The sequence below is a fragment of the Dendrobium catenatum genome, unplaced genomic scaffold (assembly GCF_001605985.2).
Source record: "Dendrobium catenatum unplaced genomic scaffold, ASM160598v2 fragScaff_scaffold_974, whole genome shotgun sequence".
NCBI lineage: Eukaryota > Viridiplantae > Streptophyta > Magnoliopsida > Asparagales > Orchidaceae > Dendrobium > Dendrobium catenatum.
This window is the reverse complement of record NW_021319436.1, coordinates 3,302,932-3,329,609: the sequence shown is the minus strand read 5'-3', so window position 1 is coordinate 3,329,609 and position 26,678 is coordinate 3,302,932. Positions and strand designations below refer to the sequence as shown.

General features: G+C 39.5%; 1 protein-coding gene across 2 annotated transcripts; it reads right to left on the bottom strand.

Annotated features, from left to right (window-relative positions):
- Window positions 1–2,344: 2,344 nt before the first annotated feature.
- On the bottom strand, window positions 2,345–14,051 carry LOC110101778 (pentatricopeptide repeat-containing protein At3g51320). 2 transcript variants are annotated; one of them, XM_020829841.2, is made up of 2 exons: window positions 12,997–14,051; window positions 2,345–3,835 (listed from the first exon to the last, which is right to left on the bottom strand). In XM_020829841.2, the coding sequence occupies exons 1-2, from the start codon at window positions 13,928–13,930 to the stop codon at window positions 3,231–3,233; spliced, it is 1,539 nt and encodes a 512-aa protein (XP_020685500.1). In that variant the 5' UTR covers window positions 13,931–14,051; the 3' UTR covers window positions 2,345–3,230. The 2 variants fall into 2 exon arrangements, with proteins under 2 accessions (XP_020685500.1, XP_020685508.1); XM_020829849.2 differs by having other exon boundaries at window positions 2,345–3,787.
- Window positions 14,052–26,678: the final 12,627 nt, after the last annotated feature.

The following is a 26,678-nucleotide window of genomic DNA, read 5'->3' as shown; positions in this document are numbered from 1 at the left end:
GAACTTTCAATATATATATGTTAGTCAAGCAAAGAGATAAGAGAAGTAAGGATTTTTTTCAAGTGAAGTGTATTAAAGATGAAGATCAAAAAATAATTTTTTTTAGAAGAATATATTTAACAAAGGTAATGAGATATTTTGAGAAGCTTGTCAGTAAAGATTGTGAGAATTTGATTAACTTTAGTGATGTTAGAACCCTAAATAATTTTTTTTTCCTTTTTATTAGCATATTAGTAAAATTGAAGTTAGAGAGACTTTAAAGAAACTGAAGTGTGAAAAAACTGTTAGACCTGATAATATTTCAATAGAGGTGTGAAAATGCTTAAGAGATGGAGGAATTTCTTGGCTTCTGAAACTTTTTAATATTATTTTGAAGACTAAAAAAAATGTCATATGAGTATGTTGATTCCTATTTTAAGAATAAAGGTGATGCACAAAAGTATGTGAATTATAGAGGAATTAAGTTAATGTGCCATACTTTAAATTTATGGGAGATAATTATTGAGCAAATGTCACGACAAGATATTAGTGTTTCTCAAAATTAACTTGGATTTATGCCGGGTAGATCTACTATGGAAGCTATATATTTATTGAGAGGTTTGATAGAGAAGTACGAAGAGAATTAGGTGGATCTATGTAGGATATTTATTGATTTAGAGAAAGCATATAAAGTTCCAACAGAAGTGCTATGGAGAGTTATAAAAAAGAAAGGGATTAATAATGCTTATATTCAAGTCATTAATGATATATATGTAGGAGTTGTTACTTGTTTTTAAACATAAGATTGTTTGACCAATCATTTTTCTATTTTAGTTGGATTTCAATTTTAAACTCATATTTTTTTTTTGCTTTAGTCATGGATGTTCTTACTAGACATTTGCAGAGAATGTATCATGATATACAATTTTTGCTCATGATGTTTGTACACCCATTAATACCTATGTAGGTACCAATTCACAGGTGTCTTGCAGATTGCGATTGGGTCAATCGATGGGAGGATGCACTCGTCTATCAAAAAAGCTGTTCAAAGGACTCGCTTAGGAGATGGAATGAGCATAATCGTAGAGCACGACAGAATGAGACCACCAACACATACAACAACTTTAAAAAATTTCCCTCTCACATACACCTAAAAACCACACTCAAATGCGACTCCTCTTTATCTCAACGAGTGACCCAGATCTACCTATCATCTCTCACTTATAACAATTAAATGACACTCATCCCCTCAGATCTCGGCAAGACGACTATTAATTATCATTCAATCTTATCTGACTTGCCTTTTGAACCACAGATTAGCTCGGCACCAACAATTCATTACTATAGGCTGATGGGACAACTATGCATTAGGACATAACTCCTATATCCATCCAAATCGTATAAAAAAGGGGGAGTATGAGAAGAGGGGAGGAGAACGAAAAAAAAAAAAGAGAGAGAGAGAAAGAGAGAGAGGAGACTAGGAGGAATGTATGTCAAAATACAGGGGGAAGAAAAAAGTAAAAAATTAATAATCTCTGAAGTAATCCAAAGAAGAGATTCTTATATCATTGTATTCTTTCTCACGTGAATCTAGCTCTATTGCACAAAGTCTTATTTTTATCAATTTTATATCTCTCATTTGGATGCTAAAGATATTGTCTTAATCTATATTATTCTCAAACTCACATCCTCTCCTTTCCATACATTCATATTTCATTACATTCTCCCCATGGCTCTCAATCTATAGGTAACATAAAGTACGAAATGTCATCATCCACCTAACAAAAATGGAATTTAACAACATTCTTCTTGTTGATAAGACAAAGTGTTGAAGGTAAATTAAATTATGGAGGTCAAACATAGTCTAAAGTTTTAGTTTGAGTAAATCAAAAATTGAATATATGGAGTGTAATTTTAATAGTGATAGATCTAGTGAGAGGATTGTGACTTTAAGTGATCAAGTCATTTATAAGAGTATATGTTTTAGATATCTCAGGTCTACTGTTTAGAGTGATGGTGAAATAAATGGAGATATTATTAATAGAATTCAGGTTGGATGGTTGAAGGGGAGGAATGCATCGAGCCTATTGTGTTATAGAAAAGTATCCCTCAAAGTTAAGAGAAATTTCTATAAGGTAGTTGTTAGATTACAATGTTTTATAGTACATAATGTTGGTTATTAAAAGAGAAGCATAAAATTAAGTGTTACAGAGATGAGAATGCTCAAGTGTATAAGTGGTTTTACTCTTAGAGATAAAATATGAAACGAGCCTATACATGAATAGATTAGAGTAGCTCCAATACTAGATAAGAATAAAGAGATTGACATTAAATGATTTAGTCACATAAAATGTTAACCTTCCAATGACCCAGCCAAGAGAGTAGATATATTAGATTTAGCTTAAGTTAGGAAAGGTAGAGATATAATTAAAAGATTCATGTAGTCAACCACACCTAGTGGAACAAAGGCTTGATGTTGCTGTCATTTTCTACCAAAATGATCTATGCAAAAGAAAATCCTAAAACAAATCAACGGGAGCTAACACAACTCATAAAATACAGCTTCAGTGGTAAAAGATTAGGTTGCAATCCCATTTACAACTATCCATTGGCTGCCATATGCAGTGGCAGGGCGGCTCCATCTCTGACAAGGCACTAGCCTCCATCAATAGTAATAATATTGCGAGCAGAAGCAGGCCTTGACAAGAACAAACAATGGCAAGAAAAAAAAGCCATATTCTTGTTACACCAGGTGATCTTCATTGTCCTCCAAAGAATGTTTGTATGTTAGCGTGATGGCAGAGAACTGAACTGAGCTCAAACACAGCTGCCGGCATGGGCAGGCCTGAAACCAAGCGCATCTCTTTCGAGAGGAATTGCACAAATACTTTTGCTGAATTACACTCAGCAGTTTATTTGAATTCTTTGAGCTTCGCGTGAACTCTGATTGAGATTTCGTTTGAGACGGCTTTCTTATTGCTTCTTAAAGCGATTTTTTAATACAAAATTTTAAAATATTATACTAAAAAACAGTTTTAAGAAGCAGTAAGAAAACCGTCTCAAACGAAGCCTGAGATTACCATCAGAGATTGCAGATCCATGATGATTAGATCAGCGCTTTTTTGGAATAGAACGTATGACTTGAAGAAAAGAATTTCAATCTGAGCTTTCTGGGCAATGAAAGATCAGCACAGCGAAATCTCAGATGGCCGCAGTGAAGAAGAAATGATTCAGATTACCAACATGAGACTCTATCGCTGGCCACTTTTAATACAATCTAGTTCACTACTTGCCAACTTGATTCTTGAAGCCAAATCATCCATCATCATGTAGATCTTATCTATCTCTGGCTGCAGCCTATCTCCAACTTTAAAATTATGAACAAGATCATTCAAATCCACAAGCCTATGACCAGGCTTCAATCTGACTCTTCTTTCCTTTGCCAGGTTTTTTACCTTATAAGCATCCTCCCATCTATAAGCTGCAACGTAAATATTCTGAAGCAATGTGTAGGCTGAGATATTGGAAGGCTCTAACTCCATTAATCTCTTTGCTATTCTTTCACCCAGTTCAAGATCACCATGAAATCTGCAGAGTCCAAGCAGGCCACTCCAAATCAAAGACTCGGTTTCTTCGGGCATGCCCATTAGTACTTGTACTGCTTCATGGATGAACCCTAGGCTGCCATAGAGGTTAGACAAGCACCAATAATGAGCAAATGTTGGTTTGAGATTATAGATGTTCGTCATTTGGTTGAAATACTTTTTGCCTTCATCCAAAAGCTCCGCACGGGCACAAGCGCACAGAACTGCTATAAAAGTAACTTCATCCGGAGAAATTCTTGTTGAGTGTTCACCTAATAAAGAGAAGCAAAACAAAAGTGTGAGATCAATCGTTTTGCGAACAATTTGTACTAACTGATGCTATAATGTTAATCTAACGTTAGACTAAGGCTTTGTTTGGGACGGCTTTCTTTCTGCTTCATAAACTGCTTTCTAGTACCTTATCTAAATTTAAAGCATTATATTTATGAATCTTCTTTATATCTAACTATACTTCATATTTTGAATCAATCATATATATCTCATTATTTTATTCATTATGCTTTCTCAGATTTCTTCCTTAAAACTCCTTTTTAATAATTTCTCAAACTAGCAATTTCATCTTTTTCTGATGTAATCTTTTGTGGTGTGTGCTGAAAATTAAAAAATATTATCTAAATTTGGTATATACATATAAACAACCAAATATTTAAAAAACCCGATTCAAACTAAGTCTGCCTAGTTCAAATCAGCTTGATTTGATTCAAGTTAAGCTGATTCAGTCTATTTTGTCTCAACTCAAAAGGAACTCAAATATAGTGCAACAACATTGTCAAGAATGGGTGAATAATTCAAAAATTCAGCACCAAGATGATAAAATACTTCCAAGTTTATCATAAAAGAAGAGCATATGGCCCTCTAAGTAAAGAAACAATACAAGCAACAAGCTAATTACAACAGCCTGTGGTTCATGTTATTTCAACATTAAACCAACCCCCAAACCCATTTTAGTTATTTATTATTAATTGAATTGAACTTGTTGGTCTATCCCTTTATTAGACAAATTGATTTATATAAACACTATAAATAGACCCCTAAGGCTGTAATTTCACTTCAAGAAATAAGATTTTTATTTTCATCCTTTCTAATCCCTCTTTTTCCTCTGCTTCTTCCTTAAGGAGTTTACAACTATTCAAAAGGTGCTTGCTCCTTCTTGATGTAAATCAAGAAGCTTATCAAATGGTGCTCTTGTTGCCCTAAACTTCATTCCTCCGCACAAGATCCATTTCTTCCCTAGGCCAGGACTTCTTTCCTCAAGCCGGCAGTAGCTACCACATTCTTCACCTCCAGCAGACATCTCTTCTTCTCGTCAGCACACCATTTTTTTCTTCCTAAAAGTGTTCCACTTGCCAATTGATCTACGGCATCCAGCAGTAAACCGCAGCTAAACATCAACATCCTTGCCCTCTAGCGCTCTACAATTTTCAAGATTCTACCTTATGTTCAAAGAACCGGACTTCAACATCTTGCATACCAGCAACTCTCCAATGCACAGCTCAAGATTCCTCCATCCGGCCTCAACTCCAATCCTTCGACCAAACCTTCTCTAACCATCCATAAATATCCTAACCTCTCAATTCAAAAAATCTCTCCTGTTGTGTCATTCTAGGCATACATTGGCTACAATCCTTAGGACCAGTCTTACATAATGGGGCCTAATGCATCAGGCTATAAGTTGGGGGCAGTTCTCATTCAGAATCAAAGACCCATAACTTATTTCAGCCAATTGTTGATTACTAAGGCAAGCTTAAGTCTATGTATAAAAGGGAGTTGATGACAATAGTGTGTTATACGGCCGGCCCAGGAGGGGCCGGCTGGACCGGTCCTCTTCACTCCAAGCAGCCCCACTTGGAGTGGAATCAGAGCGGGGGAGGCAGCCCTTGTGGGCCTAAACAATTAATGTAATGAGCTTTAGGAGGAAAATTTTGAATTAAGGGGCTGTTTAGGGATTTTAAATTAGTCATTTTACTTTAATTAGGAGTTAAGGTGTGAGTTAGGGTTTCATCTTGAGATTTGCTGAAATTTTGAGATAACCTCTTGGTTTTGGGCTCTAGGCTTTGCTAGAGAGTTTTGAAGAGTTGTTCTTCCTCTCGAATTGAAGAACAATTGTATCTTTGCTATTTTACTTCGTCTTCTAGTGGAATACAAGTCTTGCATTGAGTTTTCCTCTCAGTTTTCTCTGGATTGTGCTGTTTTCCTGTTTTCCTACTGTAAACAGCAGATTTCTGCTGTTTTCTTGCTGTGAACAGCGGTACTCTCGCTGTTTAATCACCGATTTGGGTTAGGGTTGCTTGCGAATTCAAGTATTACCTTAGGGTTACTTGCGAACTCAAGTATTTCCTATCAAATTGGTATCAGAGCGTCGATTTGAAACCGTAGGCGGCTGAAATTCGGAAATTTCAGCGGGTTTTTGACAACCGGAAGAAGATCTTTGTGATCCGTGGGAAGAGAGATGGCCGGGAAGAAGGTAGAGGTCTTGGAAGGTGAGATCGGTCAACTAAAATCAAATTTGGAGGGAAAGTTCATTGACTTTCAAACTCAAATCACCTCCAACAATGAAAGGATAGAGGGAAAATTCACGGTGATGGAAGAAATGTTGAAGAAACTGTTGGAGTTGAAGACAAATTCTACGACATCGGAAGCAAGAGAGGCCACCGGAGGCCATGGTGTAGGAGGGAATCCGAACCCGTTTAGGGGGAGGAGAAATCCGGAAGTGGAGGTCATTGAGGGGGAGGATGACATGCCACCTCTAGAGCCACTCTCTAGAGAGGATATAAGTTTGGGAAATGACCGGAGGGGTGCTGATTTCGTCGGGAGAAAGGAAGAATTTCTTCGCCGAGGCGCTGATTTTGAAGGGAGAAGAAGGGAATACGATGAAGGGTTCATGTATAATCACCGGAGGGAAGATCGAGACAGTTGGGGAGCACCTCCTTTTTGAGGAATGGGAGGTTATGGAGGATTCAGGGGATACAGGGGAGACTCACGGGTGAGGAAACTGAAGATTCCCGTCTTTGAGGGTGAAGACGGTCATGGTTGGATTTATAAGGTGGAGCTTTACTTTGCTGTCAACAGGTTGACAGAGGAAGAGAAGCCGACGGCGGCGGTATTGTGTTTGGAAGAAAAAGCTTTGACATGGTATCAGTGGCGTGATAAGAGGGAGCTCATCCGGAGCTGGAGAGAGTTAAAAGATTGCTTATTAGAGCGTTTCTGAGTCGATGGGAGAGAAGATTTCTATTAGCAATTATTTGCCTTGACTCAGAAGGGGACTGTGGCAGATTATCAGGACAGAATTGAGTACTTGGCTAGCAGATTGGATCATATTTCAGAGTCAACCCTAGATGAGAACTTCATGAAGGGGCTTAAACCTGAGATACGAACAGCAGTTAGGGTGCTGGAGCCGAGGAACCTAGGGAAGGCGATGGAGCTAGCACACTTGGTGGAAGATCAGAAGAAATCAGAAAGAGGAGCTCGAGAGAACTATTCAGAGGGATCATACAAGATGACTACCACCTTCTTACCATCAAAAGGGGAAGCGCCTAAGAAGAAAATTGGAGGGGGAAATGGGAGACAATTCAAAAAGCTGACAAAGAAGGAGATGCAGGACAAGAGGGCAAAGGGGTTGTGCTTCAAATGTGATGAGAAGTACATGTCGGGGCATAGGTGCAAAGACCGAACTCTTCAGGTTTTCCTTATATGTGAAGACGAGGAAGGTGAGGAGGGAGATGGGAGCAGATCTGAAGAGGAGGAGAAGCTGCTCCTGGATGTGGCAGAAGTATCTCTGAACTCTGTAGTGGGATTCACTCCGAGTCACACTATGAAAGTGAAAGTAGAGATAGCTGACAATGAGGTGATGGTGTTGATTGATAGTGGGGCAACCCACAATTTCATTTCCAACCAGATTGTTGAGCTGTTGAGGATGGAGTTGGTGGATACAGGAGGCTATGGGGTGATGATGGGCACGAAAAAGGTGGAAATAGGTAAAGGAGTTTGTAGATGGGTGGTGCTGAAGATTCAGGGGATCCAAGTGAGGGAGGACTTCCTTCCCTTGGAATTGGGGAGCACTGACGTCATCCTAGGGATGAAGTGGTTGTAAACATTGGGGGATACCAAGATCAATTGGGGTACATTAAAGATGTAGCTGGTGGTGGGGGGAAGGAGGATGATTTAGGATGATGTGGGTTGACCAAGGCTAAGATTTCTCTCAAATCCCTAATCAGAATCATTCAGGAGGAGAGAGGAGGCTACTTAGTGGAGTTGCACCGCTAGAAGGGGTCAGACTAGAGGAAGAAGGCAATGTTTTATCTTCAGTGCAGCTGCTCATACACTAGTTCAATGAAGTCTTTCAACCTCTCCAGGGTTTACCTCCTCAAAGGGAGTTGGAGCACGCCATTACTTTGAAAGAAGAGGAGACACCGATCAGTGTCTGCCCTTACTGTTACCCACAGATTCAGAAAGATGAGATTGAGAAGTTGATCCGGGAAATGCTGAAGGCGAGGATCATCAGATCCAACATTAGCCCTTTTTCTAGTCCAGTTCTCCTGATCAAGAAGAAGGATGGGAGTTGGAGATTCTGTGTGGATTACAGGGCTCATAATAGGGGCACTATTCCAGACAAGTTCCCAATTTCGGTGATTGATGAGATGTTGGACAACCTATATGAGGAAATTATGTTTTTCAAGCTGGACTTAAAATTCGGAACCACCAGATCAGAATGAGGGAGGCAGATGTTCCAAAGACAGTCTTCAGGACACATGAAAGGCATTATTAATTTCTGGTAATGCCCTTTGGATTGACAAATGCTCCTGCCACTTTTCAGTCTTTAATGAACGGGGTATTCAAGCAGCACCTCAGGAAGTTTGTCCTAGTCTTTTTTTATGACATTCTGGTGTATAGCAATACTGTGGAGGAGCACTTGGAACATTTGCGAGTTGTCTTAGAAGTTCTTCAGGAGCGTCAACTGAAAGCCAACCTGAAGAAATGCAGCTTTGTTCAATCAAGAGTGGAGTACTTGGGACATGTGGTATATATCCCAAGGAGTGTCGGTGGACCAGACCAAAATTGAGGCAATATAAAAATGGCCACTGCCTAGGAACATCAGGGAGTTGAGGGGTTTCTTAGGATTGACTGATTATTATCGGAAGTTTGTGAATGGGTACGGTACCATTACATGGCCTTTGACTGAGCATCTGAAGAAAGATAATTTTTCTTGAGGAGAGGCAGCGACCCAGGCTTTTGAGAGGTTAAAGGAAGCCATGACCAATGTTCCTATTCTAGCTCTTCCAAACTTTAGCCAGGTCTTTGTAGTAGAGGCCAATGCATCAGGATATGGGTTGGGGGCCGTGCTGATGCAAAATCACAGGCCTATAGCATACTTCAGTCAAGTGCTATCGACCAGGGCAAGACTGAAGTCAGTGTACGAGAGGGAGCTGATGGCCATTGTCTTGGCTATTCAGAAGTGGCGCCCCTATCTTTTGGGTCGACGCTTCATCGTTCAGACTGATCAAAGGAGCTTAAAGTACCTCTTGGAGAAAATAATAATAACTGAGGAGCATCATTAGCGATGGCTATCCAAATTATTAGGCTATGATTTTGAGATTCAGTACAGGCTAGGCTTGGAAAATAAAGCAGCTGACGCTTTATCCAGATGCGTTGGGGAGCTAGCTGTGTCTGTACCTTTGATGGTCGACTGGGGGGGGCATCAAAGAAGAAAGCATGTTGGATGAAGGATTGAGAAAGATCAGGGAAGATCTGAGGAAAGACAAGAGTAGCCATCCTGGTTACTGCATTGAGGGAGAGAGACTATTGTACCAAGGGAGGTTTGTGATGCCACGAACCTACATCTATATTCCACACTTGTTGCAGGAGTTCCACGGTAGTACAGTTGGAGGCCATTTAGGAGTTCAGAAGACATACAGGAGGCTATCAGCTGAGCTCTACTAGAAGGGGATGCATAAAAATGTTGAGGAGATGGTGGCGAGGTGTGAAGTGTGCCAAAGAAACAAATACATGACCATGGCTCTATGAGGACCACTACAATCATTGACACTTCTAAACAGAGTTTGGGAGGAAGTGTCCATGGATTTCATCGACAATTTACCCATATCAGAAGGATTCACGGTCATCCTGGTGGTGGTTGACAGACTCAACAAATATGCACACCTCATCCTCTTACGACATCCTTACACAATTGTGTCAGTAGCAGCAGCATTTATCATGGAGGTTGTTATACTGCATGGGATTCCTGAATCGATTATGTCTGATCGAGACAAAGTATTTCTCAGCCAATTTTGGAAGGAACTGTTCAAGATGCAAGGCACGATCCTAAAGAGAAGCATCGCCTACCATCCACAGATAGACAGGCAAACGGAGGTAGTAAACCGAAGTTTGGAGACCTATTTGAGGTGTTTTGCTTCTGAAACATCGCAAATGTGGGCAAAGTGGCTGCCTTGGGCCGAGTATTGGTACAATACGTCGTACCATTCTGCCTCTCAGATGACCCCATTTAAAGTGTTTTACGGAAGGGACCCCCCACACCTAGTGCACTATGGGAGAGGAAGTACACCGATTTCTTTAGTTGAGCAATAGCTGGAGGAAAGGGATAAGGTGCTAGAAAGTTAAAGAAACATCTGTTAAGAACACAACATATCATAAAGAAGCAGGCGGACTCACAAAGGAGGGACATGCAGTTTGAAGAGGGGGAGAAGGTATTCCTAAAACTACGACCCTACAGGCAGAGGACAGTGGCGAGAAGGATGAATGAGAAATTGGCACCAAGGTACTTCGGCCCCTATGAAGTGTTGGACAAAATCGGAGCAGTGGCGTACCGACTGAAGTTGCCCCCATCAGCTACCATATTGAATTAAGGGGCTGTTTAGGGATTTTAAATTAGTCCTTTTACTTTAATTAAGAGTTAAGGTGTGAGTTAGGGTTTCATCTTGAGATTTGCTGAAATTTTGAGATCACCTCTTGGTTTTGGGCTCTAGGCTTTGCTAGAGAGTTTTGGAGAGTTGTTCTTCCTCTCAAATTGAAGAACAATTGTATATTTGCTATTTTATTTCGTCTTCTAGTGGAATACAAGTCTTGCATTGAGTTTTCCTCTCTGTTTTCCTTGGATTGTGCTTTTTTCCTGCTGTAAACAGCAGATTTCTGCTGTTTTCCTATTGTGGACAACGATATTCTCGCTGTTCGATCACCGATTTGGGCTAGGGTTGCTTGCAAACTCAAGTATTACCTTAGGGTTACTTGCTAACTCAAGTATTTCCTATCATAGTGTTGGCCATACAAAAGTGGCGTTCTTACCTGATAGAGTGACACTTCATAATTAGGATCGACTAGAGGAGTTTGAAGTTCCTGTTAGAGCAAAGGATGGTGATAAAAGAGCATCAGTGGCATATTTCCAAGTTGTTAGATTATGACTTCGAGATCAAGTATAAGCCTAGGCTAGAAAATAAAGTTGCAGACTCATACACCGTCTCTACTACCCTCAACTTTGATAGAAGATATGGATTTCATTTTGGAGCCCATGAAATTAGAAGGGGTGCGTTGAGGGAAAACATGAGCACATGAGGTACTAATCAAGCGGAAGTATTTGTCGGAGCAGGAAGCTACATGGGAGCCATACGAGAAGGTCAGGAGATAGTTCCCGTCCTTCTACCTTGACGATTATATGCTTTTTTTTTTTTGTGTGGGGGGGTTGGGGGGGGGGGGGGGGGGGGGGGGGGGGGGGGGGGGGGGGGTGTATTGTCACGCCCATGCCATGGTTTAATAATTAATATGTAAGGAGGCATCAAGAAAGAGTTATTTAGGAAAATTTTAATTAAAATTGGTAAGGAATTATATAGGGAAAGAGATCCAAATTAATTCAAATATGAGAGGGAATTATTTAGGGAAATGTGACTGATTTGGGAGGGAATTAGAAAAGCTATTTAGGGGTAATTATATTGTTATTTTTATTTCAGCAATTTATTTTCTGCTGAAGTTTTCTTTGAAGAGTTTCCTAGCAACGCCTAGGATTTGTGGGAGAGCCAATGTATCTCTCAAATAGTAGATCACGTGTATCTTTCTTTCTTGTTGAAGAGATAATCACAAAATCAGCCCCTAACTTCGTATTCCTGCATCTTCTATTTGTTTACTTTATTGTTTTTACATCCAAGATGCATCACACCGCAAGGGTTACCACCACCATGTACCATCAACCACCGTACCTATCTTCCATCTTTATCAAAACCTATTAATATTTGTCTTTATCATTACTCACATTATCAAAAGTATGCGATGGAACAATTTGTTTCAAAAATGTTATAATCTGACAATATTAACCACAGTCATAATCCTTTTTCTAGCCCTATTCTTCTTGTCAAAAAATGAGATGACACTTAACATTTTGGTGTAAACTATCGTGTCCTTAATGCCCTAATTATTAAAAATAAATTTCCCATTCCAACTATAAATGAATTGTTAGATGAACTTCAAGGAGTCTATTGTTTTATTCTAAACTTGGCCTTCATTACATATATCATTAAGTCTGTATGCATTCAAATGATTTACATAGCATTGCTTTTTGCACTCATGATGATCGTTATGAATTTCTTGTTATGCATTTTGACTTAACTAATGCTCTCTCCACATTTCAAGCCTTAATGAACCCAATTTTTTGATATTTACTTCGTAATTGTCACTATTTTTTTATGATATTCCCATATATAGTCTTATTTAGAACTTCGTATATTATCATCTCCTCATTTTTCAATGTTTACTGACAAACCTTTTTCAAAATTAAATAAATGTCAATTTTTTCAATCCTCCATTGAGTATCTTGGTCATATTATATGTTCTGGTAGTGTCTAACACGATCCTAGGAAAATTTCAGTTAAAACTTCGATAAGTGGAACAATCATATTGAGGTACAAAATATTTCTATTTTTATCTTATTTTCTGCATAATAATTTATGTAATCAATTTGTAACGTCGAAGTACAACTCAACTCTAAAAATAGGGGGTCAAAGAGTGAGCCTAGTTTATGCAATTTTTTATACTCAAGCCTATTTTATCGAAATTTCAGTGCTTCTCATTCTAGATTTTTTTTCCTCTCTAATTATATGCTCTCTTTTTTGCTCAATATTCTCAGTAAAGCTTGGCATAATTCAATAAGAATTCAGAATTCAACAACATACTCATCTAAACAATTGGGAGATGCTAGGCATTGGAGAGAAAATTTGCAGAGAAAATGAAGTGGATCAAGCGCCATCTAAGCAGCCATCATTGCTTATACGAATCATGTTTTTTTTCAAATTTATATGCCCATCATCATGACAAGAGAAAAAAAAAACTATCTTTGCAAGGAAATAAAATTAAAAAATCAAACAATTCCGAAATGAATGAATCATGTAAGGGAGAAATATAAATAAATCGTCACCTGAAACTAATTCTTCAAACAAAGCGAGACCATCCTCCGGTGAACCATGAATACAATGCCCCCGAATCATTGCATTCCAACAAACCAAATTCCGCTCGCTGATCACATCAAACACTCTTTTAGCAGCTTCCACCTTCCCACACCTACTGTACATGTCCACCAAAGCTGTCCCAAGAACTAAATTATGATCATCAAAATTCCTAATGTATTGCCCGTGAACCGACTTTCCATCCTTGATGGCACCCAAACGCCCACAGGCCGTCACCATGCTCACCAATGTCGTAATGCTCGGTCTAAATCCATTCCGCATCATCTCTCTAAACAGCTTCAGCCCATACTGCGGCAACCTTCCTTTCAAGTACCCATTAATCATGGCATTCCAAGACACAACATTTCTTTCAGGCATTAGCTCGAACAGCTCACGAGCGCTTGCAACGTCACCCACCTTCACGTATCCATCAACCATCGCATTCCAGGAGATGATATCCCTCTGCGGCATTTCATCGAACAGAGCACGGGCACCGCAAGCAAGGCCACATGCAGCGTACATGGTGATGAAAGCGTTGCCCACATAGACAGAAGCAGTGGTTGCGCCACGCTTAAAGGCTTGAGAATGGGAGATTTCTCCGTCGGTGAGATCCGAAGAGCGGGCGGCCGAGGCCGCAACGCAAGGAAAGGTGAAAAAGTTAGGGGAGAATCCAGCGGCGAGCATGCGGAAGAAGAAAGGGAGGGTGCGGCGAGGGGAAGGGGAGAAAGAGAGGATTTTGAGGATGGTGTTGACGGAGAAGGTATCGGGTGGCGAAGGACGGGCTCGATGGCGACCGAGGAGGATACGAGCGGCTTGAACGGCGTCGCCTGAGGCGGCGATGGCGGCGGCGGCGCGGAGGGTATGGCCGGCTGACGGAGGAGGAGGGATGTTGACCGGGCCATTCATTGCGGCCGAGATCTGGCTCGCGGTTGGTTAATATGATCATTTTTTGGTGAGATTTGGGTTTGGATTTTGGATTGGGCTATGGAATAGGTTTCGTGCGGACATCATGTTCTTGTTAACTCAATCCGGAGATCAGAAAGAGGAAAAGATTAGCAAAATTAAATTAGATAAAATTAAAAAACCATTTTTTTATCAGGCTTTGAAATTTCTTTGTTTTTTTTTTTCTCTCTCTCTCTCTTGGGACATTTAAAAAACCTAGTAACTTTGTTTGCATTGATAAATATATGGCATACTTTTGGTTCAAATCTTAGAAATTTTACAAGTAAAATCTGCCCATATGAATGCCAGTGTTACCCTAAAAATTAGTAATTTTATTAAGTTTATATGCATCCTTATAAGGATACTAAAATTTTAATGAAGCTCTGATAAATTTTATTTCAGTAGACCTAAGTTCTCTTGATTAATTAAAAAAAATTGTCCAAAACTCAAATTGAGTGAAAAAAAAGAAATAATTATTGTCCTAACATGCCCTTGATTTTGGATCCCACTAATAGAATCTCAATATCAAATCTCACAATATGTTTTGATTGAATAATAAAATATTTGTTGGACTTTAATTTTTAAGATATTTTATATGAAGTGAAATGAGAAAAAGAAACATCTTAGATATTGAAATATCTTATAATTTTTTATTTTTTATGTATAGAAATATATGATCAAATTGATGTTTTTCAATATCTTTCTGGTTCGCCCTTCCCCTCCAGTAATTTTTTACTATATACCTCAACCTCTAAATTCTCGAGCTCTCATCTCCTCCTTGTTTAATTTAGAATTTAGATATGGCTTTGTTGCGTCCTGGAGTATTCGCGGCGGTAGAGAAATATATAATTTAACGTCTTAGCATTATACGAAAATCCAGCAAACAATCAGATAAGAGAGAGGGTGTAGCATTCATAAGAGACATCAGAGTTTTTACGTGGAAATCCCTAAAAAAAGGGGGGAAAAATCACGGGGCCTAGCCCAATTTTAATGAATCCATAGTATTTATTGTCGATTACAAATGAGGCCCTTCCACGGGAGAACGCCTTGGCTTAATGTTATAAATGTACATCATATGGAATGCATTACATGGTGGGAGTTACAATATATGTGTTTGTTTTTTCGGCACGATCATAGTCGATAGGATGGAGGCCAGAAAGACCGTTGTCTCATGATGGAGGTCGGAAGGACCATAGTAAGTGACGGAGATCAGAAGAACCATAGTCGGTAGGAGATCGGGGTAAGAAAGGCCGTATTCTATTACTGGAGGCCGGAAGGAGCATAATAGGTGACGGAGGTCAGAAGGACCATAGTCGGCAGGAGACCGAGGTCAGAAAGACCGTTGTCTTTTGATGGAGGTCGGAAGGACCATAGTAGGCGATGGAGGTCAGAAGGACCGTAGTCGGCAGGAGACCAAGGTCATAAAGACCGTTGTCTGTTGATGGAGGTCGAAAGGATCATAGTAGGCGACGGAGGTCAGAAGGACCGTACTCGGCAGGTGACCGAGGTCAGAAAGACCGTTGTCTGGTGATGGAGGTTGGAGTGACCATAGTAGGCGACGGAGGTCGGGAGGACCATAGTCGGCAGAAGATAGGAGTCTGGAAGACCGTAGTAGAAGGATGGTACTTCGGTAGAACTCCTGCCGTCAGGTGGTGGCCTGGTGGAGCTCAAGGCCTAAAGTAGTCGTCCGACGGAAGTCTGGGCCTCAGGTAATGGTCCGGTGGAAGTCCGAGCCTCAGATGGTGGTCCGACAGAAGTCCGGGCCTCAGGTGGTGTCCGATAGAGCAACGGCGTCAGACGGTGGTCCGGTGGAGGCGAGGGCCTTAAGTGATGGTTCGGCGGAGCAACGGCGTCATGCGGTGGTCTGACGGAGGTGAGGGTCTTAAGTGGGGGTTCAGCAGAGCAACGGCGTTATGCAGTGGTCCGGCGGAGGTGAGGTCCTTAAGTGGTGGTTCGGTGGAGCAACGCGTCTGGCAGTGGTTCGGCGGAGGTGAGGTCCTCCAATGGTGGTCCGGCGAAAGTCCGGTGGTGGTCGAGGAAGGCGAGGGCCTTAAGTAGTGATCCGGTGGAGGTGAGGGCCTCTAGTGGTTATGCAGAAGAAGTCCGGCGGTGGTGGACAATTGGTGGTTCGACGGAACTCCGGTGGTGGTCTGATGAAACTTCGGCGGTGGTCAAGGAGGCAATGAAGCAAGAGCGATCTCTGATCTCTCTCTTTTTTCCTTAGGCTTAAGGGGTTTCCTTTTCAAGAGTATAGGAAGCTCTATTTATAGATTTCTGGAGTGACATGGCCCGTAAATAGGTGAGAGATCAAAGGTAAATGGGGAGTGGTCGGATGAACGACCGATGTTGAATCCCTTGATTATGCACCATTCTTTAGACATTTGAAGACCTTAATGATGCCAGAATTTGGAAATCTTGGGCTCGTTGAATTTGTCTCGTCGAGCCGCTCGATTTGAATATAAGATTGTTATGTTTGAAAACCGTTTGGTAATCTAAATTGTGGTTTGAACCTTCTAACAGTGCTTCGGGTCCTTGATTTGGACCCATTTGGGCTCGGATTGAGTCGAATTTGGTGTCGTGGGGTTTGTATTTCTGAGACGCTCAGTTCAACTATAAGTTTACTGAAATCAGAGTTTGGATGGTCTCCGAATTAATTTTTGAAGTTTCCAATTTGATTTTGCATCGAGATTCGTGCTCGATTAAGATAATTTTTTTGACAACGTATCAGTTGCCCTCTTATTTTCGAACGTCGATACTCCAGATGTCCGAAAATATATGTGTAGACATTTCACATTAGCCAAATCGCAAAACATTGCGTTCCAAAAATTAATTTCTTTCTCAAACTTGATCGTAAAGGCCCCGTTGAGCTTCGAAAGTGCTAAAATTGACTCCGAAACGTCGAAAAACATCTCTGGAGACCCCAAAAATGTCAAAATCGGATAGTCCGGGCCAATAATCGGGCCCGGACACGCGTAGGCGGCTAAACCGGCCGTTTGGCCGGCCGGCCGCCGGCGGCGGTTCTCGAACCGCGTGTGCGTGCGGTTTGATTTGAGAAGCCGATAATTGCTGGCTGCAGTTTATAATTTTTTATTTATTTATAACTTCCCCAACTTCCTCTCTTCCCTATAAATACCCCCCTAAGGGGTATGAAATCTTTGCACCTCCTCTCCTCCTCTCTTCTCTCATTAGAGGCCTTCCTCTACCCTTGGACAATTTGTATCCATTGTTCAACAGCAGGGCCACTCTTTACGAGGAGTTTCATTCATTTCTCTACGGCGCTCTTGCTATACGGGAGGCTTTCCCTTGCCCTTGGACAATTAGTATCCATTGTCCAACAGCAGGGCCCCTCCCTATACTGGAGTTCCGACCACCTCCCTTATTCCCTTCAGCGCTCTTAGCTATACGGGAGGCCTTTATCTACCATTGGATAATTGGTATCCATTGTCCAATAGCAGGGCCCCTCCCTATACTAGAGTAATGTTGGGCGACCACTTTCCTTTGAGAGATTCCGCGGTTAGAGAAAATCCTGCCATCCCGCCTGACGGTGGGCAGAGGCCTGACAAAGGAGTGAGGGAAGATGATCTGGCATCGGGTAGAAGTACAGCGTCGGGAAGAAGATCGACGAAAGTCCATCGACAGGTAGAAGTCCGACGATGGGTAGAATTCCAATGTCCGGTAAAAGTACGGTGTCAAGTAGAAGTATAAAGTCGGGTAGAAGACCGACGAAAGTCCATCAACGGGAAGAAGTCCGACAATGGGTAGAAGTCCGACGTCCAGAAGTACGATGTAGGGTAGAAGTATGATGTCGAATAGAAGGTCGACGAAAGTCCATCGACGGGTAGAAGTACGATGGCATGTAGAAGTCTGACATCGGGTTGAAGTACTGAGTCGGGTAGAAGATCGACGAAAGTCCATCGACGGGCAGTAGCCCGACGACAAGTAGTAGTCTGACTGCAGGCAGAAGTCTGACGTCGGGTAGAAATACAACGTCAGGCAGAAGATCGACGAAAGTCCATCGACGGACAGAAGTCTGATGATGTGTATTAGTCTGATGGAAGGCAGAAGTCTGACATCGAGTAGAAGTACTGTGTCGGGTAGAAGACCGATGAAAGCCTATTGACAGACAGAAGTCTGACGATAGGCAGTAGTCCGACAGCAGGCAGAAGTCCGACGTCGGGTAAAAGTACTATGCCGGGTAGAAAACCGACGAAAGTCCATTGACGGACAGAGGTCCGACGACATACAGTAGTCTGACGGTAAGAAGAAGTCCGATGTCGGGTAGAAGAACAACGTCGAGTAGAAGACTAACAAAAGTCTATCGATGGACAGGAGTCCGACGACATGTAGTAGTCCGACGGCAGGTAGAATTCCGATGTCGGGTAGAAGAACAACGTTGAGTAGAAGACTGACGAAAGTCCATCGATAGATAGAAGTTCGACGACATGTATTAGTCTGATGGTAGGCAGAAGTCCGACATTGGGTAGAAGTACTACGTCGGGTAGAAGATCGGTGAAAGTCTATCGACGGACAGAAGTTCAACGACATGTAGTAGTCTGAAGGTAAGAAAAAGTTCAATTTCAGGTAGAAGAACAACGTCGAGTAGAAGACCAACAAAAGTCTATCGACGGACAGGAGCCCGACGACATGTAGTAGTCCAACGGCAGGCAGAAGTCCGATGTCGGGTAGAAGAACAATGTTGAGTAGAAGACCGACGAAAGTCCATCGACGGATAGAAGTCCGACGACGTGTATTAGTCCGATGGCAGGCATAAGTCCGACATCGGGTAGAGTACTGTGTCGGGTAGAAGACCGATGAAAGTCCATCGAGGGATAGAAGTCCGACAACATGTAGTAGTCTGACGGTAGGCAGAAGTCTGATGTCGGGTAGAAGAACAACGTCAAGTGAAAGACCGACGAAAGTCCATCGATGGACAAAAGTTTGATGACGGGTATTAGGCTGACGGCAAGCAGAAGTCTGACGTCGAATAGAATTCTGATGAAACTCCTGCAAGGCAAAATTTCAGTAACGAGAGGAAATTCAGTATCATGTGGAAATTTAACTTTGTAGAGAAGTCTGATGAAAAATCATCGACGGTTTTCTGGCGACGTTAACCAAGGATGTAAGACTTCTCCGATGCTATATGTCAGAGCCTTTGCTTGATGATTTTAACATGTATTAAAGATGTTAATAGGATCCACCAATGATGTAAGATCTATATGAGGTTGTATGTCAGAGCCTTTGCTTGATAACATTAACCATCGTGATAGATGTCGAGAGAATCCACCAAGGATATAAGACCTATCTGAGGTTGTATGTCAGAGCCTTTGCTTGATGGCGTTAACCTGTGTGGAAGAGGTCGAGAAAATCCACCAAGGATGTAGGACCTATCCGATGTTGTATGTCAGAGCCTTGCTCGAAGACGTTAACCTGTGTGGAAGAGGTCAAGAGAATCCATCAAGGATGTCGGACCTATCCGAGGTTGTATGTCAGAGCTTTTTCTCGATGATGTTAACCTGTGTGGAAGATGTAAAGAGAATCCATTAAGGATGTAGGACCTATCTGAGGTTGTATGTAAGAGCCTTTTCTCGATGATGTTAACCTGTGTGGAAGAGGTCGAGAGAATCCACCAAGGATGTAGGACCTATCCGAGATTGTATGTCAGAGCCTTTGCTCGATGACGTTAACCTGTGTCAAGAGAATTCATCAAGGATGTAGGACCTATTCGAGCTTGTATGTCAGAGCTTTTGCTCGATGACGTTAACCTATGTGGAAGAGTTCAAGAGAATCCACCAAGGATGTAAGACCTATCCGAGGTTATATGTCAGAGTCTTACTCGATGACATTAACCTGTATGGAAGAGGCCGATAGAATCCACCAAGGATGTAGGACCTATCCGAGGTTGTATGTCTGAGCCTTTGCTCGATGACGTTAACCTGTATGAAAGAGGTCAAGTCGAATCCCTCTGGGATTGATTTTTTCTTGATTGGGAGGGGGTGAACGCCGCGTGTATCCCGAATCAAAGGTAAATAAAGGTCTATCTTGAGACCGTTGGTGCCTCTTTGAGGTCGAGATTAAGACCTTGCCCAAGGAGTAGAAGACTATTAGGGGACTATATGCAGCTTATAATTGATTGAAAGTATCCTTACATTTGCTGGTATTTTTCTGAAATATCATATTGATATTGGAAGTATTGGAGGGATCTTCTTGATCATAGTTGGAGTCAAAGTTGCTCCCCCAGTCCGGATCTAATTTCCTTGAAATTGATGAAGCAAAGGCTGATGTCAGCAAGTGGATATTAACGTCCTTTTGAGGTTGGAGCAAAAATTGCCCCCCAGTCGAGAACCACGTTCCCACAGATGGCGTCAAACTCCAGGACGTCAAACTGTTGCGTCCTGGAGTATCCACGGCGGTAGAGAAATGTATAATTTAATGTCTTAGCATTGTACGAAGATCTAGCACACAATCAGATAAAAGAGAGGTGTGGCATTCATAAGAGACATCAGAGTTTTTATGTGGAAACCCTTAAAAAAAAGGGAGAAAAACCATGGGGCCTGGCCCAGTTTGAATGAATCCACTAGTATTTATTGTCGATTATAAATGAGGCCCTTCCTTGGGAGAAGGCCTTGGCTTAATGTTATAAATGTACATCATATGGAGTGCATTACATGATGGGAGTTACAATATATGTGTTTTTTTTTTTCGGCACGATCATAGTCGATAGGCTGGAGGCTGGAAAGATAGTTGTCTCGTGATGGAGGTCGGAAGGACCATAGTATGCGACGGAGATCAGAAGAACCATAGTCAGCAGGAGACCAGGGTAAGAAAGACTGTTGTCTGTTGATGGAGGCTGGGAGGACCATAATAGGTGACAGAGGTCAGAAGGACCACAGTTGGTAGGAGACCGAGGTTAGAAAAACTGTTGTATGTTGATGGAGGTCGGAAGGACCATAGTAGGCGATGGAGGTCAGAAGGACCGTAGTTGGCAGGAGACCAAGGTCATAAAGACAGTTGTCTATTGATGGAGGTAGGAAGGACCATAGTAGGCCACGGAGGTCAAAAGGATCGTAGTCAGCAGCTGGCCGAGGTCAGAAAGATCATTGTCTGGTGATGGAGGTCGGAGTGACTATAGTAGGCAACGGAGGTCAGGAGGATTATAGTCGGCAGGAGATAGGAGTTTGGAAGACCGTAGAAGAAGGATGGTACTTCGATAGAACTCCGGGCGTCAGGTGGTGGCCTGGTGGAGCTCAAGGCCTAAAGTAGTCGTCCAGCAAAAGTCTGGGCCTCAGGTAGTGGTTCGGTGGAAGTCCGGGCCTCAGATGGTTGTCGGACAGAAGTCCGGGCCTCAAGTGGTGTCCGGCGGAGCAACAGCGTCAGGTGGTGGTCCGGTGGAGGCAGGGCCTTAAGTGATGGTTCAGCGGAGCAACGACGTCATGCTGTGGTTCGGTGGAGGTGAGGGCCTTAAGTGATGGTTCAGTGGAGCAATGGCGTCATGCGGTGGTCCGGTAGAGGTGAGGGCCTTAAGGGGTGGTTCGGAGGAGCAACAGCGTCAGGCGGTGGTCCAGCGGAGGTGAGGGCCTCCAATGGTTGTCTGGCGGAAGTCCGGCGGTGGTCATGAAAGGAGAGGGCCTTAAATGGTGGTTCGGCAGAGGTGAGGGCCTCTAGTGGTGGTACAGCAGAAGTCCGGCGGTGGTGGACCAGTGGTGGTTCAACGGAACTCCGGCGGTGGTCGAGGAGGCAAGGAAGCAAGAGCGATCTCCGATCTCTCTCTTTTTTCCTTAGGCTTAGGGGGTTTCCTTTTCAAAAGGAGAGGGAGCTTTATTTATAGATTTCTGGAGTGGCATGGCCCTTAAATAGGTGAGAGATCAAGGGTAAATGGGGAGTGGTCGGATGAACGGCCGATGTTGAATCCTTTGATTATGCACCGTTCTTTAGACATTTGAAGACCTTAATGATGTCAGAATTTGGATATCTTGGGCTCGTTGGATTTGAATCGTCGAGCCACTCGAGTCAAGTATAAGCTTGTTATGTTTGGAAACCGTTTGGTAATCCAAATTGTGGTTTGAACCTTCCAACAGTGCTTCGGGTCCTTGATTTGGACCCATTTGAGCTCGGATTGAGTCGAATTTGGTGTCGTTGGGTTTGTATCTCCGAGACGCTCAGTTAAACTGTAAGTTTGCTAAAAATTGGAGTTTGGATGGTCTCTGAATTATTTTTTGAAGTTTCCAATTTGATTTTGCATCGAGATTCGCGCTCGATTAAGATAATTTTTTGACGACGTATCAGGATTCAAAGCAAGATCTTGTATTACCTCCTCTTCTAGCTTTTACTCAAGTCTCCATCTGCCTCCTCCAACTCTTGCAATAGGTATGAATGGTGGACACTTTATTTTTTCAAGTAAACCGAAAAGAAAGTTGGCATTCAACAATTCAAAAAGAAAAGAGACTAGAAAATTTTGTATTACAAGTATATTATGAGAAGTGACGGGGGAGAAAATAACATAAAGGAGATTAAAATTTATAGTGATTCTGCTTGCAAACATACATTCACAAATATTATATTATATCAACGGGATATTACATTAGCAATTTTATTGGCATTAACAATGATTATATGAGAGTGATGAGAGAGAAATAAGAAAGAACAAATTAAATTATAACAAGGAGTCATAACCAAGAGGAAAATATAGAGTACAATAATTACATTAGGACAAAAAAAGATGAGAGCATGTTGTGGCACTTAGCTCTTTGATGAGACTTTGTTGAGACTTTGTCAAGAGATATTAGTGGACTTTTTGGAGATACTAAACATAGTGTTAACTTGAAAGATGCATCACTTGGGAAAAATAAAAAGAAAGTACCTCAAGAGATGAAAATTGACACTTCTCATAGGTTTAGAGGAAGACGTGTAATAGCCAAGTTCCCCCCTTTAAAAAAAAAATTCTCTGTGAACGCTATGATGCTAGGATTAGTAGCTCCATAGCATTGAGATTTCGGGTTTTTGGACAAAAAAAAAAAGTTTTGGGTGTTCCCCGCAGCGCCAAGTATCAAGTAGAGATGTTATGGGAGAATTTTGAAGATTCTCTAGAAGTGCAATGATGATGTAAAAGCAAGTGTCATGGTGCTATGTTAGAATCGTTGTTTTTAAAATAATAAAATATATCAATTAATTTCATTAGCCCTCTTACCCCATTCGTTCCCCCTTTTTTTTTTGCATACCTTGTTGGGGAAGATAAAGGTGAGGAAGATGGGAGAAGAAAGATAGAGAGAAAAGAGAAGAAGATGGTCGGGGTATTTTCAACCGTCGGACCTGTTATGAAATTTCTTATGATTGTGGAAGGTAACCTGAATCCTACCATATTTTTAAGTGATTTAATATTTTATGAATTTAATCTCCCACAAAGCGATAAAAATATATTTTCTCCTAATTTACTTAGCTTTTACCGTGTAACTTTTTTGTATAAGATAGAAAAAATTTTAGGGCATTTTTACTATAATATTATTAAATTTTACCTGGGAAATTTATAGTTATGATTTTATGAAGTAATGAATATAGTATAGATTTTTCTATATTTCATAGATTATTATATTTCATATATGATAAGAAATTGCATAGAGAAAATGATATGATTAATATATGATAAATATGGCATTTGCATATAAGTAAGCAAGGCTAGTTATGAACACTATAATAAATCCGTGTTGGTTATTAAAATAATAATATCTTATATAAGACAGTGGGCCAATGAGCTTTTCTTAAAACTAATTAAGAAGACGAGTAGAGAGTGACAATTCTTTATTGATTTATTGAAAGTCACATGTTAAAGTAAATAATTAATATAAATAAATAAAAGATGCGATTAACATATAATAATAGATTGATATGAGAGATGGATGGCGGATAGAAGGATAAAACCACCACATAAAAGCTGGGTGTCTTACCTTGCTACATAAATTCTTATAATACTAATGCTTATATTTACATGCATATATAAAAGCATATAGGGACCCAAACATACAAAAATTGCATACTTGAATGATATAATAAATACACTCAAATAGATGATAGTGATATCGCATATACCGACGCAATATTTACATGTGATTGTAGTATTGATAGAAGTGATTTCTGATCAGAGCTTTTCACGTCTACCGATCATATTGGTTCATATCATTAGTGATTGATTGTTGTTCATACTGATAGTTACTAATTTTATATTGATTGAGATGATCATGTATATTGATTCTCGAGACCTCGTATTAGAAGTTTGATAGTTTTTAGGGTCATACTAATCTTTATAAGCACATTATATGAATTTTTTTGAATTCTGGTCAGCAAAGGGAACATGATTATGCGGAGTGAGGCTGATCAAAATCCTTAGGTTTCTTTTGGTTATGTATTTTATTTTATTTTTATTATAGTCACGAGCTTAGTAAGATAGATTGATATTGAAAGTGATCTCATGGCTATTGTGAATTAGATTTTAATAAAAGAAATAATGAAAGATTTTGATGTATAGAAATTGTGTACGCTGACTTTTCTTTTATTTTAAATAGAAATTAAAGGCTCTAGTAGGTTACTTAAGAGATAAAAGATACAATTCTTTCAAATTAGGTCTTGAAGCATTACAATAGGTGACTGCACACATTTATTTTTTATTTACATCAAAGAATATAAAGTTTTTAAAATATCATAAATGAAAGGATTAAAGTGGGAAGAATCTAATTATAATCTAAATGAGGATTCCCTAGAGTCATATGGCCTTGAAAGGCTCAAGATAAACAAAGAGCCTAATCATGTGTCGAGCTTTATTTTTTAAGATTGTCATTATATTTAACTTACTATTCCTCAATAATTGGGACTACAAAATTAAAAAACTATATGAAGCGAGAACTTATGACATAAAAAATAATGTTTGCATCGAACAAAGATATATATATGAGTGTGATGAGTCTTAAAACTTGAAATTTTACAAAAGGCTAAGAATGGTTAACGTTAGTATTATAATCCCATATAATAGAGACAACTAACTAAACCAAGTTTTTAGAAATCAAAGATGCTGAAATGCATGATAAGGTGCATAGGTTTATCACTAATTAAGAAGAAAGAATTAAAATTAAGCTTGGCACTGCGGCACTCGATCTTACGTGCCGCAGTTCTCCTATAGAAAAGCTAGAAAACTCAATGATTTTAGGTTTTTTTGAAGAAAACCTAATGTATAATAAACCTAAAAAAAAAACATAACCTTAAACGGGAAAAATGTAAAATGAATAAATTTAATTAATTTTAAAAAATTATCTTAAATTTAAATTTCCTTTTTGATTTGTGTTTAACATAATAAAATTTAATTATCAATTAAAAAAATTTATTTAAATATTAATTTAAAATTTTAGACTTAATAATTAAATACATGAAATAATTATAAATTAAACATTATTACATTTTCTAAATTATGCTTTTTAAATTTGATAATATATTTTTAAAACACTAAATGATAGTACCTAAATTCAACATCAAGGCATTTATTTAATTAAATAAATTATTTAAGTAAATTAATTTAGTTATTATTATATATAGGCAAACTTGATTAAATAATTTAAAAAGACTGAATTCATATTTAGGTAATTATTTTTTAAAATTTTTTTCAAGTTAGTAAATTTTTATTTAATTAATAAATGCTTTGATGTTTAATGTAGGTAATATTTATTTAGTATTTTAGATTATTTTTGTCAAATTTTAAAATTGCATATTAGTTTTTTTCGGTTGATATTATGTTTAATTTTTTATTTTTAGCATTTATTGAATTATTATTTTTGTATTTTTTTAATATATTCAATAAATTCTTTTTTATTAATGATTTAATTTCTATTTATGATATATACAATCAAAAGAAATTTAAATTTAAGATTATATTCTTTATTATTTAATTGATTAATTCTTTTTTAAAAATTAAACTATTTTAAATTATATCTTTTCTTATGTATTATAGAAATAATTTTAAATTTTTAAAAAAACTATTACTTTTAAAAACTATAGCATGAATATTTATGAGAATTATGAATAGCTTTAATATATTTTTTTAATTATGGTTTTAACGCATATCATCTGTTCAAGCCCAGTCTAGATGAGAAAAACGGAGGGTTTTAATTAGGTAGTCGACAATCTAGCATAAAAATTTGTTGAATAATCATTTACATGATCCTTAAAAAGTTAATGTTAATGCTAGGGCATCCTTAGTAGCAATATGTTGTATGGTCTAAATACAAAGATACAGTACGTGCAAAGGGGCCATAATATCCGATGGCCCGGGTGTTGTATTAATTAGCAATGGTTTCCCACATTAAGTACGGATGTGGACAAAAAGTTAGTCCATGAAACTAAAATTAGGATAGAAATTTGAATATAAGTTTTTCTTGTAGGAAAATTAATGGAGATTATAGATATTATGATTCCTTAGCAGATAAATATTTTTGTTGTATTCAGGAAATTAAATGGTGGTGGAGAGAATGCTAAGGAGATTGATGTTTAGGATTCAAAAATGTTATTTGGTAGAGTCGTAGCTAGAAATGGATGTAAATGTGTGATTCTAGATATGAAATTGATGATAATATTATAAATTAATAGAATCGAAGATAGAATTTTTTTAAATAAATTATTAAAATTTTGAATTTTTTTTAACAAATTTTTTAAAAAAATTATTTTAAATTTTTAAATT